This window comes from Eumetopias jubatus, unplaced genomic scaffold (assembly GCF_037043125.1).
Source record: "Eumetopias jubatus isolate StellerSeaLion01/CBP00866 unplaced genomic scaffold, mEumJub1_p1.0 scaffold_6, whole genome shotgun sequence".
Lineage (NCBI taxonomy): Eukaryota > Metazoa > Chordata > Mammalia > Carnivora > Otariidae > Eumetopias > Eumetopias jubatus.
Genome location: NW_028274812.1, coordinates 103,842,278 through 103,855,526, shown reverse-complemented (window position 1 = coordinate 103,855,526; position 13,249 = coordinate 103,842,278). Strand labels below are relative to the sequence as shown.

General features: G+C 42.6%; 1 protein-coding gene across 1 annotated transcript in view; it reads right to left on the bottom strand.

Moving 5' to 3' along the window:
- ADGRF1 (adhesion G protein-coupled receptor F1) overlaps positions 1–6,634 on the bottom strand; it is a 35,230-nt gene extending 28,596 nt beyond the window's left edge. The window contains exons 1-4 of the mRNA XM_028097475.2: positions 6,557–6,634; positions 5,187–5,244; positions 2,998–3,147; positions 1,408–1,581 (exon numbers count right to left, since the gene is read on the bottom strand). Coding sequence (XP_027953276.2) covers positions 1,408–1,581; positions 2,998–3,147; positions 5,187–5,244; positions 6,557–6,625 — 451 coding nt within the window. The 5' untranslated portion in view covers positions 6,626–6,634. The remainder of the gene's footprint in view (positions 1–1,407; positions 1,582–2,997; positions 3,148–5,186; positions 5,245–6,556) is intronic.
- Between the last annotated feature and the right edge of the window lie 6,615 nt (positions 6,635–13,249).

Below are 13,249 nucleotides of genomic sequence, written 5' to 3'. Positions count from 1 at the left end.
ATCAAGACAACCTTATAAGTAGGTAAATGTGTGGCCACCCACATGTGGTTAAGAAAGGCAGTCACTTAACACTGAAATGTGTGCCGATCTAGGCATTGAGCTGAAACACCGTCCTTAAAACACTACTTGCTAATTCCAATATACCCCTTGCTTGCCCATCGCTGGTGCTTTTCTGTGCTGGGACAGGTTGTTGCCCATTTTCATATGGACAAACCCCAATTATCCTTCATTCAGGACCTAGTCAAATGTACCTCCTTTGCAAGACCTCCCCTGATCTCCAAATGCAGATTCTTTCCCTCCTCTAAATTCCTATTCTTTTCATATCCCTTTACAACCTCTTGTACCAACATATCTGTTTGTGAACATTTCTCATGTTTATATGTCCCCACTGCACTTTGGGGAGACCCTTGTGAGTGTAATCCCTGTCTGATCCATTTTTGTATCTCCTCAAGATGCATCAGACACAGACCACCCTTCAAAAGGTAGGCTTTCATTCAAATTTGTTGAAGAAATTACACTGTCTTCTTTCTTGTATTACAGCCTAGCCTCCCCAGCTAGGCTGCTAATTCAGAGAAAGGGAAATGCTTCATTGTGTCCTCCCAGAACTTGCCTCAGATCTGGGTATAAAGATGGTGTTCAATAAATATGGGTGACCATCACGAATTGGCATGGTCCTGGGAAGGGGAGCCAGGAATGTTCAGGAAAGCTGGGTTATTTCAGTTTCTCCCTCTCTTTGCTCTACCAGAATCCAGAGCTTCAAGATAACTGGAGTCGTCTCTGAGGAACCTTCCTAAAGCCCTTCAAGCCCTGGAGCCCACGTCATTTGGCTCACTTCTTCGTCCACTGAACATAAACCTAAGGAAATTTAGCTCCCTCAGCTTCCACTGGTTTCCTAAGCTAGACCTTTAACTTCTCTTTTGTTTTGGTGATGCATTCAGTACACATACTTGTTGGCCATCTAGAACATACATTTCAGTATAATCACCCTCTGTTCCTCCCTGCTCTCACACCTCTAGACTTCTCTTTTCTGGAAATAGATGTTGGCAAAAGCCATGAAAAGAAGGCAGGAAAAAAAAAACTGTATTTACTCAAGCAGTTCCCCTACTTGAGATTTTCATAAATCCCCCTCAATCTCAATAAAATCATAGAATTGCAGAGCTGAGCTGGATGAAGGTTGAAGTGATCATCAACTCACATTTCTTAATTTTCTGCACTTGTGAAGCTCTCGCTGTGTCTAGCTAAGCCTAGTAGGGTATATTTTCTTGTCCTTTGATGACCCTGCAAATACTAGTTCTGTTCAGGGAGACAAAGAGTTAACACATGGGTGAGGAGCTAGAGTTCCCTCCCTGTGGCATCCCTCCCCCCACCCCCACCAGAGCTCTCCTCCTGGCACCCTTCTGTGCTTACTTGTTCTTTCACAGAAATTGATGCTCTGGGTGAGGTTGCTGAGATGACAATGACAGCTCTGGGGCCCTCCAGCCGTGTGAAGGTAGCATTTGTGGGGATCAAGGCATGAGGGAGAAAGCCAGGTGTAGCCGTCCTCACAGGCACAGTGCAAAACCCCATTCTGGTTGCCACAGTCTGCACAGAAAAACAGGGCTTGGTCTCACAGGATCTGGTTTATAAACTGACCAACGCTGAGTTCTCATCCTTGGCTCTTACTTAGAATCTGAACCAAGTGTGTCTCATCAAGAGCTAGAAGGATTAAACTAGGATGGCAATAGGTTTAAGGTAAGGATATGTCTAACTCAATAGATTCTGAGTCTGATACCAGACCAGCAAACATAAAATCAAGTGGCTGGGTCTAGCATCCAAAAGAAGGATGGATGCCCAGTAGATAGCCCTTGGAATGGGAAAGAGAAGCAGAAGAGTGTGTGTTAACCTGACAGTTATTTAAGAGAGTTCTAGAAGGTATTTTTCCACTGTTTTACTGGAAGCTCCTCCCATCCACCTATCACCATTCTCGGGTAGGTCCCATAAGCAAGATGGCAAACACTGACAGAATTTCTTTTCTTGAGAATCATGAAGAAAAATTCCATCAGCCAATTCTGTATGCTCATTCCCTACTGACTGACGTAAAACACCCATCAAGAGGCATTCCTTTATAATAGACAAAAAAATTGGGATGAAGTCACCAGACATCTTTGTGAAAATATGCATTATGATATATAGTGAATGATTCTCAAACTTTGTCTTGTTTCTGATTCAGTAAGTCCGGGATGAGGCCAAGGATTTGCATTTCTTTTTTTTTTTTTAATTTTTTATTTACTTATTTGAGAGGGAGAAAATGAGAGATAGAGAGCACGAGAGGGAAGAGGGTCAGAGGGAGAAGCAGACTCCCCGCCGAGCAGGGAGCCCGATGCAGGACTCAATCCCGGGACTCCAGGACCATGACCTGAGCCGAAGGCAGTTGCTTAACCAACTGAGCCACCCAGGCGTCCCTGCATTTCCATTAAGATCCCTGATACTGCTGCTGCTGCTGCTGCTAACGTGGGAACCACAATTTAAGAACTACTGCTTTAGACAAATCATTTAATGTCTCTGAAAGCCAGCATTGTAATCCTTAGTGCTGTTTGTCAATTACTTCTAGCTCTTTTCTGGACACATAGTCGGATTACATATCCTGGCCTCCTGAGGTTGAATGGGGCCATGAAACCAGTTTGGGTCAATAAGTTATGAGCAGAATTCATGTGTGTCACTTCTAAGTTGGAGAATTCAACTACCAATGTGAAACGCTTGAGTGTTCTCTTCCTTTTAGGCTCCAACTGGGTACATTTTAGCTAGTGTGTGATTCATTAGCCTGGATTCCCAAGTGACCACACCAACACAACCCTGCTGCCAACCTGCAATAGAGATGTGGCAGGAAGAAGAAATAACACGTATGTTCTTTCAAGCCACACATATTGTGGAGATGATTGTCTCCATAGCATAACCTAACCTATCCCAACTGCTGCCCACCTTCCCCCTTCCACTCCCAGTCCCCGAGGGCAGATTTACAGGTAGTGGCCTTTGCTCTAATAATCTTCATTTGTTCCTGTAACCATAATGATGGAGGCTTCAGAAGCTTCAGAAAATTCTTCAAGTCTCTCTTCTCCTTGGAATCTCTATAGGCCACCTGAAGCAGCAGCTCATACTCCTGGACTGGGCCTAAAGAGAGGAAGATAGTCAGGAGCCTCCTTTTTCAGTCTGGGAGAGAAATATTGCCAAGGAAACCACCAGGAAGTGTTCATCACATGTTGTCTAGGGGTCATGGGCTATGCCACATGGCTTGTTACTGACTTCTGCTCATCCAGACATTAAGTAAAAATGAGCCTCCAGAGGAACACTTGCAGATAGCCCCACGTGTGCCTGGCCCTATGTCTATTCTAGCATTCTGCCAGGACAGCTTCTCCTGCTCTCCCTGACCCATCCTGGCATCAACCACCCTCCTACTTTACACAGTTCCTCAGGACACATCCAAGGTCAAGTTTCATGCCTCAGGATGCAAGGGAGAGAAGTGAGAAAATCCTAGTCACTCTTCCCTCTTGCTTTCCCAGCTCCAGTCTCCTTGAGGGATGTTCAGTATAAAACCCCCAGTCTCACACTTTCCTCTCCAAAGAGCCTTTTTTTCTCCTATGAAGAGGTTTCAATAAATAGCCAACTTTGAGTACGTTATAGGAAATGCAAATGCAAAAGCAAAACCAAACCAAACCTTTCTTGGGGTTTCTGCATCCTCGTCTCCACCTTATCACTCCTGAGCAGCACCTTTTGTTTCCCTAAGGAGAGGCTGTTATGTGTCCTGGGCTCAGGAGACTATGAATCCTAGGAGTAGTCTCCCTCCCAGAACCCATTTAGGCACATTCACGTAAAACATAGTGCAAGATTTCATGGTGTTTCCAGACTGTCCCAAGCTCATCTATGCAGCCCAGATTAGGAACGTAAGGACCTTAGAGAAAAAGAGGGAAGAGGTGAACTCTTATCCTGGGTCTCCTTTGATTGCCACTGGCAGTGACATCTCTTAGAAGTCTCAGATTTCTCAAGACATCCATGCTTTCTGCAGGGACAGATGAGATGGGGAGCTTCTCTGAGACTCTCCCATTTCTTAGGAGCCCAGGGAGCCAGGCAGAAGGGAAACTTATAGAGAAGGAAACCAGCGGATCAATCCCTAGACTCTTCAGAAAGCAGTCAAGAGGGTAGCAGGAAGTCGGCTGAGTCTGACATGTCCCAGAACATGCACAAGAGCTTCCTGTCTGCCATAACTTCCACCATCTCACTGAATAGAACTTCAGCCCTGCCTCGTACTCTTCCCTCTCCTTGCTGCCTGGAACCTCTGTCCCAGGTCTTGGGAGCCACACCAAGTAGGGAAAGCTAAGGGGACTCCTGCTCCCACTGCCCAAGCACGTAAGAAGCGGAGGGGGGGGGGGGGCGGGAACGGTCGGTGTCAGAGGCTCATGGCACCGGTTCTGGAGCCAGACTAACTAGGTTTGAATCATTCCTCCTGCCCCCTAGCCATGTGTCTTAATTTCACCATCTGTAAAATAAAGATGACCATTGTGCCTAAATCAGAGGGTCATTGTGAGGATTTAATTCATCTAATGCACTTAAAATAGTGCCTGGCACCTAGGAACAGCTCACTAAATACTAACTGTATTTTTACTGTCAGGAAAAATGTTTTCATGGCATTCCAAGTTGAATTTTTATTTCATTTTCTGAAGAATTGCAGGACTGCGTGGTGGTAAGGTTAATGACACTATTAGCACACTGTTGTATGACAGATCACTGCCCTGGAAAAAAGCTTTTGTGGACTGATCCAGGAACCTAACAACCATCTGTGTGCATCATTGTCTCCATGAGGAAATATAGTCAGTGCTTGAAACATCAGAACAACAAATTAAATTTCAGAACACAACCTATTCCTAGACTAAGGGCTGTGCCCACTAATTAACACTGTTAGGATTAAGATAAGGAAGGAAAAGAAGAGTATGGAATAGCTACTTGCCAGGTACAGTACGGGATACTATGCTTTCATGTATTATTTCATCTTCACAAATGTTTTGTTTGTACGGATTGCTATTATTCTCATTTCCCAGATTCGACGTGTTTAATAGTGTTAAGATCATACAACCAGTCAGAAACACCACTGAGGTTGGAACCTTGGTCCCTTGGCACCAGGGTCTACTGCACCACACTCCCTAAGGGAGACTCACCTGGATGCTTTTTCTTATTCACACTGAGTCCTCTTTTTGTTTTGATGCCTTCATTTCTCTGTTTGAAAGAAAACAAGAATAATTATGGAAAGGTTTTATAAAGATGTACTTCCTAGGCCTTGTTGGCTCTCCCAGATGAATTGAAATTATGGATCTAAAATCCAAGTCAGGGATGGCAGAGAGGTGGCTAGGGAAGGCCTCCCTTAGGCAACTTTTGAGCACAACCCTGAAGGAGGTGAGGAAGTGAGGATCCCTGGAGAAAGAACTTTCCTGGCAGTGCAATGGCCCTGGGGAAAGAATATGCCTGGCGTGTGAGGACAGAGTGAGGAGGCCAGAGTGACTCAGTGGAGTGGGTAAGGGCAGAGGGACAGGAAGTGAGATCAGAGAGTATCTCCAAGGAGGTAGGCTGTGTAGATCTTTATAGGGCAACGGCTTAGTTTTTACTTGAGTGAGATGGGAACCCACCGAAGAGTTCTGAGCAGAGGTGACAGTGCTCTACTTTACTTTTTGAAAGGCTCAATCCTGCAGCCATGTTAGGAATAGACAAGCACAGAAGCAATGAGATCATCTCAGGAGTTATTGAAATAACACGGGTGAGACATACTGTGAGAGATACTGAAGGGGTGGATCAAGGTGGTAGCCATAGAGGTAGTGAGAAATGTTTGAATTCTGGGTGTATTTTAAAGATAAAGCAAAACAAAACAAGAGCCAATGGTTTAGATAGGGATTATGGGAAGAGTCAAACATGAAAATCAGTTTTTTGCCCAACCATCGCAAAGAACAATGATACCACTTGCTGAGATGGGAAAGGAGAAGCAGGTTTGGTGAAGGAAAAAAATCAAGAATTTACTTTTGGACATATTAGGTTAAGGGGCCTATTCAACACCCAACTGGAGATACCACGGAGGTAGGAGATACGTGGGTGTAGAGTTCAGGGGAGAAGGTCAAGATGCAGATGTAAATTTGGGAGCCATCGGAGTATAGAGAACATTAAAACCATGATCCTAGATGAAAGCGTCAAGAAAGTGAGTGTAGTTAGGGAAGAGAGTCCAAGGATTGGCCATGCCAATCTTTATGCCTTTCCTTAGTCAAAGAAACCATAGGAAGGAATGTACCGAGCTAGAGGAAATCTCCATGATGGCTCAGTTCCTTATTTTGCAGTTAGGTCCTCTAAATTTCAAGAGATGAAACTGTTTGTCCAAGGCTACACATAGCTAATGTGGATCATGTTGAGACAAGAATCCAGGACTTCTGATTCCAAGTCTATTAAATTATGTAGTTTCAGTGGCCGAGACAGTGACGGGTTTTCAAAGTGCAGAGGGAGAGAAGAGAGGTGGTAGAGAGGGAAAACGGGACATATGCCAACTCACCCCCAGGAAGCTTTCCTGGCCTTCAATGAGGGTGAAGAAAGAGATGAGCCAGAGCACGCAGACTTGCATCTTCAGCTGGCCTCGCTCCTTCTCCCAGACTCAACGTAAACAACTGGGGCCACAGTCTGTGGCTAGACAACAGATGTACCATGCAAGGCTGAGGCACAAAAACAAGTCATTCAAGCCAAAATTTAAGAATGTACACAGCGGTAGGGCTAACTGAGCGGATCAGAAGCCCTGAGTGGTTGATGATTTTTCCACTTCACCTATGTAGCCTGAGATACCATTACTTCCACTCCGGTAGCAGAAGTAGTAAGTTCTCTTTTCTCAATGATCACATTTGACTAAACATAGGCTATTTTAAAATCATGACTTGCTTAACTTTGCAACCAAATGCATTTAACATCCAGCCTTTTTATATTTCACGGTTTCCTTTTCATTTCAGTAAAAACAAACATTAAAATAACCAAAGATCCTTAGAACCATGAATATAAGGATGGAATCAGAGTGTTTAAGCATAAAAATAATAATGAACCAACCCAGCAGATTTCTTTCTTTATGGTTGATGTAAATATCAACAAATTATCCTCAAGTTATGCTTATGTCAGAATAATTTGGACAAAATTCAGCACGTAGTCGTGGTCACAAAATTAATCATGTACACCCAGGTTATTTGGTATCAACAAAAAATATCACAATAAGTTAGAACTGTTCTGTCCAATACAGTAGCCACCAGATACATGTGGCAATCTAAATTTTCATTTTAATTACAATAAAATGAAATGAAAAGAAATGAAATTTCTCAGTCACACTAGCCACATTTCAAGTGCTCAATAACCACATGTAGCTAGTGGCTACCAATGTCAGGCAGTGTAGACACAGAACACTTCCATTATTTTTTTTAAATATTTATTCATTATTTAGAGAGAGAGATAGAGTGCACAGAGGGAGGGATAGAGGGAGAGGAAAGAGAGAGTCTCAAGCAGACTCCGCACTGAGTGGGGACCTGGACACAGGGCTCGATTCCACAATCCTGAGATCATGACCTGAGCCGAAATCAAGAGCCAGACACTCAAGTGACTGAGCCACCCAGGCGTCCCAGAACACTTACATTATTGCCAAAAGTTTTATTAGGCATGGAATAGCATTCAGCCTTAAAATAGAAGGAAATCCTGTCACATGATACAACATGGATAAACCTCAAGGACATTAGATTAAAAAAAAGAACCCAATCGGAAAAAGACAAATCCTGTATGATTCCACTTCTATGAAGTATCTAAAGAAGTCAAGATCATAGAAATAGAAAGCAGAATGGTGGTTGCCAAGGGCTTGGAGGAGAGGAAAAACAGGGACTTGTTATTTAATGGGTATAAGTTTCAGTGTTGCCAGACAAAAAAGTTCCAGAGATCTGATGTCCAACAATGTGAATATACTTCACACTACTGACCCTGCACACTTAATAATGGTTAAGATGGCACATTCTGCGTTATGGAGGGTTTTAACCACACTTTTTGAAAAGTTGTACTGGACAGCAATGACAGAAATGAAGGAATACGTCCCTATGGCCTCTCCATGTTCTTTCACATCTCCATGGGAAACGATGAAAAACTCTAATTCCCAAACTCACTAACCCACCATTAAAATAAATGTCCTCGGTTAGCAGCACAGAAAACACAGAGCTGGACCCTCCCTCCCAGGCCTTCCCTTGTTTTCCAGGTATATCTTAACCCTCATAAAACCCTGCCATGCCTGACAGCACTGCCCCACACTCTGCTCTCTCATCTGCAAGAAAAGAAAAAAGACATTAGAGACAGGGTAAAGACTACCACTCACCTGGTGTACATGTCAGCAGAGACCCTTTCCAGAAGGGAAGCATGAGAAGTAAGCAATGAAACACATACAACTTTTGTGTTTCCCTTCTCCCCTTAGGTGAATGGTCCTCTCCTGTCCGTACCTTCCTGCTTGCCAAAGCTCCTTCAAAAATCTACTGATTTAACTTTGGGCAGCAGCCTGTGCTCCAGATTGTTCTTCTAGATCTTGCTTCTCAAAACTCATCTGCTCTGGGTCCTATTTCCTCTAGCCAGCTCTGTGCTTTCCAAAAGTGATGGACATTTATCCACAGAGGAGTGTTTTTCAAACATTTTGATCAGGACCCATAAAAAGAAATATATTTTATAATGTGCATACATACACACACATATAATAAAATGTATCAGTGTGTATGTATAAATAACAGAAGAGTTAAACAACAGAACAATTATGTGAAACAGAACTTAATTCTTTCTGACACGTGCCCTTAGATATTTCTACTTGGTTTTTTTTCAAGTTTTTATTCAAACTCCAGTTAGTTAACGTACAGTGTAATATTAGTTTCAGGTGTACAATACAGTGCTTCAGCACTACCTTACAACACCCAGTCCTTCATCCCCATCACCTATTTCCCCCATTCCCCACCCACCTACCCTCTGGTAACCATCCGTTTGTTCTCTATTAGTTAAGAATCTGTTTCTTGGTTTGCCTCTCTCTCTTTTTTCCCCTTTGCTCATTTGTTTTATTCCTTAAATTCCACATATGAGTGAAATCATATGGTATTTGTCTTTTTCTGACTGACTTATTTCAGTTTAGCATAATACTCTCCATCTCCATCCATGTCATTGCAAATGGCAAGATTTCGTTCTTTTATATTCTTTTATCTTCCTAATCCATTCATCAGTCAATGGACACTTGGTCTGTTTCCATAATTTGGCTATTGTAGATAATGTTGGTATAAACATCAGGGTGCATGTATCCCTTTGAATTAGTATTTTTGTATTCTTTGGGTAAATACCTAGTAGTGTAATTTCTGGATTGTAGGGTAGTTCTATTTTTTTAAGATTTTATTTATTTATTTTATGAGAGAGAGAGCAGGGAGAGGGGCAGAGAGAGAAGGAGAGAATCTCAAGCAGACTTCCCACTGAGTGTGGAGCCTGATGCAGGGCTTGATCTCATGACCCTGAGATCATAACCTGAGCTGAAACCAAGAGTTGGATGCTTAACTCACTGAGCCACCCAGGCGCCCCTGGGTACTTCTATTTTTAACTTTTTGAAGAACCTCCATACTGTTTTTCAGAGTGGCTGCACCAGCTTGCATTCCCACCAGCAGTGTAAGAGGGTTCCCCTTTCTCCACATCCTTGCCAACATCTCTTGTTTCCTGTGTAGTTGATTTTAGCCATTCTGATAGGTGTGAGGTGATATCTCATTGTAGTTTGATTTGCATTTCCTTGATGGTGAGTGATGTTGAGCATCTTTTCATGTGTCTGTTGATCATCTGTATGTCTTCTTTGGAAAAATGCCTATTCCTGTCTTCTGCCCATTCTTTAATTGGATTATTCATTTTGGGGGTGTTGAGTTTTATAAGTTCTTATATTTTTTGGATACTAACCCTTTATCGGGTATGTCATTTGCAAATATCTTCTCCCATTCCATAGGTTGCCTTTGAGTTGTGTTGATTGTTTCCTTCACTGTGCAGAAGCTTTTTATTTTGATGAAGTCCCAATAGTTAATTTTTGCTTTTATTTCCCTTGCCTGAAGAGACATATCTAGAAAGAAGTTGCTATGGCTGATGTCAAAAAAGTTACTTCCTGTGCTCTCCTCAAGGATTTTTACAGTTTCTTATCTCACATTTAGATCTTTAATCCATTTTGAATTTATTTTCATGTATGGTGTAAGAAAGTGGTCCAGTTTCATTCTGCCTGTGGCTGCCCAGTTTTCCCAGTACCATTTGTTGAAGAGACTGTCTTTTTCCCATTGGATATTTTTTCATGTTTTGTCAAAGATTAATTGACCATATGGTTGTGCGTTCAATTCTGTGTTTTCTATTCTGTTCCATTGATCTATGTGTCTTTTTTTGTTGTTGTTTTTTGGCGTCTGTACCATACTGGTTTTTATCACTACAGCTTTGTAATATAAATATTTGTTTTTATTTTATTGGGTGGAGGGTTTTTTGTTTTGGTTTTGGTAAATTGTCACATCCTACTAAATTAATTTACCAATACCTTCTTTGAGTGCAGCCACATTGCAGAGGAAACTTGTCTCTTTCCAACCCCATTCTTTTTCTCTACTTCCAGGGAAAACTATTTAATGTCAGTTCCTGACACTGAGCACTGTTTGGACCATGGTCTTTAGTGCTGGAGCTTTCAAAGAAGGAAACCGTCACCATGAATGTGGGTGTGACCTACCCTCTCCTTGAGCCAGGGCCTGCTTCCAAATGGAAGGCCTGGCCCTTGGCCCTTTTATGGCTCTTTCTCTCAATCATTTCTCTCAATATCTCTCTCTCTGAAAAAACCTTCTTTCTCCCTCCTGTTGTCCAGGCTTGAGGCTGCAAACCCAACTCAAGAAGGCCTGGATGACAGCCTGGGCATTGTGAGGAAACTCTCTCTCATACTCTTGGCCTCTCTTCCTCCCAGGTGGAGGGTGTATTCTGGGCTGTCTCCTTGGACTTGCTAGAAATGGTAAATTATTACTTACAGTCAGGGTTTCAGACCTGTGATTCCCAGTCACTGCTCTGTAGGCCAATCACGAATAGCTGTATTTCTAAACAAGAGGAGGAAGAGGGGGACAGGGTGGGGAAGGAAGAGGAGGGAGAGAAAAGAAAATATTTGGAAGCTCATTAGAAAATACAGGTGCCCCCCTCCCACCCTAAACCCTACTAAACCTTAGACAGGCCAGGCCCAGCCAGGAATGCTGACCTCCAGGCAGGTTTAAGAGTTGTTATTCTAGACTGGTTCTGGGATAGGAAACAGGAGTTTGGTGCTGAGGCCAAGCCTGTGATTTGAATTCTACTCTGGGGTTTGGGACCAAAGCTCAAACTAATCAAAATGTTTTCTTTGCTTCCTTGGTACATACACCCCCTTCTGGGATAAGGTTGGAAGACTCAATTTCAGATAAATAACGACTAATTTTTTAGTGTTCCGTGTGTGCCACACAATATTTGAGACACTATTCATTGTCCATAATTATTTGTTGTTTTTCTGAAATTCAGATTTAACTGGGCATCCTCTATTTGACAGCTAGTCAAAGGTGGGAAAATGTACCTTCTCAAGGTACATGGGACCCAAGCACTGTGGCTAGATTGCCCAGGGTTCAGGGACCAGCTTTGACATTTATCAAGTAGATGCCCTCTGACATTTTCTCAGGCTTTCCATACCTCAGTTTACTAACCTATCATATGGAGGAAATAGTATAAATTCAGAGGTTCTTAGGAGATTTGAATGCATTATTGCATGTAAAGTACCCGGAAAAATGCCTGGCAGGTGGTAAGCCTCAATTATGGTTAGCAATTAATGCTAGCATTACTAATATTTTAATTTCATCACCATTTATAGTTACTTGTTGAATTGTGTCAGAATTTGACTTCAATTGTGAGTCAAATTAACTTATCAAATAAAAGGTGCTCCCGGGTCAATGGCCACCACAATGTAAATGGAAGGATGGACCCCAGCCTCAAGATGATAAAAAATACATTGTTACAGTAACTGAATTATCTGACTCAAAAGAGAGTCCTGGACAGTGTGGATGTCAAGAAATACTGTGCGTGTGTGTGTGTGTGTGTGTGTGTGTGTGTCTAGGGTAATCTTACATCCCACCTAACTCTGACTTTACTAGAGGCAACCCTCATGGTATTTTCAGCACTTCCTTTCCAAGCTGAAAAGTTCCTTATTATTAAAACATTCTCAGAATCTGTGTGCCCCTGCCACAGACAAGGAGCTGTTGTTGACATCAGAGTATGTGTGTTTACATCTCTCGTTCTGCGGCAGCTGGGGGCCAATGATGCCTGACCCACAGCTGTGTTGGCACCAGCTCAGTGGGAAGGCTTAGCCATGGTAGAACCCCCCTCACTTCCTTGAATTCATTCAAGTGAATTCATTCCTGATAATCCCTGTCCTTCAGTTTGCAGAGAACAATCATTAGGATTTGCTACTACGCCTCTAGAGAAGGCTGTCCATTGTCTCTCCATCTTCCAGTTACGTCTTTATGGGCTCCAAATATTATTTATTTATGTCAACAGTTGTCACCTTATCAATAGCGGTTCGAGTTGGAACTGCTCACTCCTACACTTCCTAGCATTTTTAGCAACATTCTAATCTTAGACACTGTGGCACACTTGGGCTGCTTTCCTGGCACCAATATTTATGGGATTGTTTCTTCCTCTATAAATAGAAGAATGCCCAGTAGAGTTGTCTCCCTCCTCTATGTCTTGGACTCACATGGGCACACGTGCATACCACACATACACACACACACACACACACACACACACGTGCACACACTAATGGAATACAGCAGATCTCCAGTTAGGATCTGAAGGACATCATGACTCAAACAGAACTGATTGTTTTACCAGCACAAGACCTGTAAAGCCTTGGTTTTATTTCACCTTTTATTTTATAACGTTTTGGTACCATTTGCATTGGGATCTATCTTTATGGAGGAATCCTTGGGCCTTTGCCTTTGAAGTGAGTTTCTTTGTACTCCTTTAAGTAGGTAGATCTGGTAGCGGTCAGGTGAAAAGGTAGGTGGGGACAAAGAAGACAACCAATTCACATCTAGAAAAATATTGGGAGGTGTGGTGAATCTTGAGCTAGACACACTTCTTCTGGAAGAACTACAATTTAAAGTTATCTAAAATCTCAGTGAGTATCTGCATAAATATG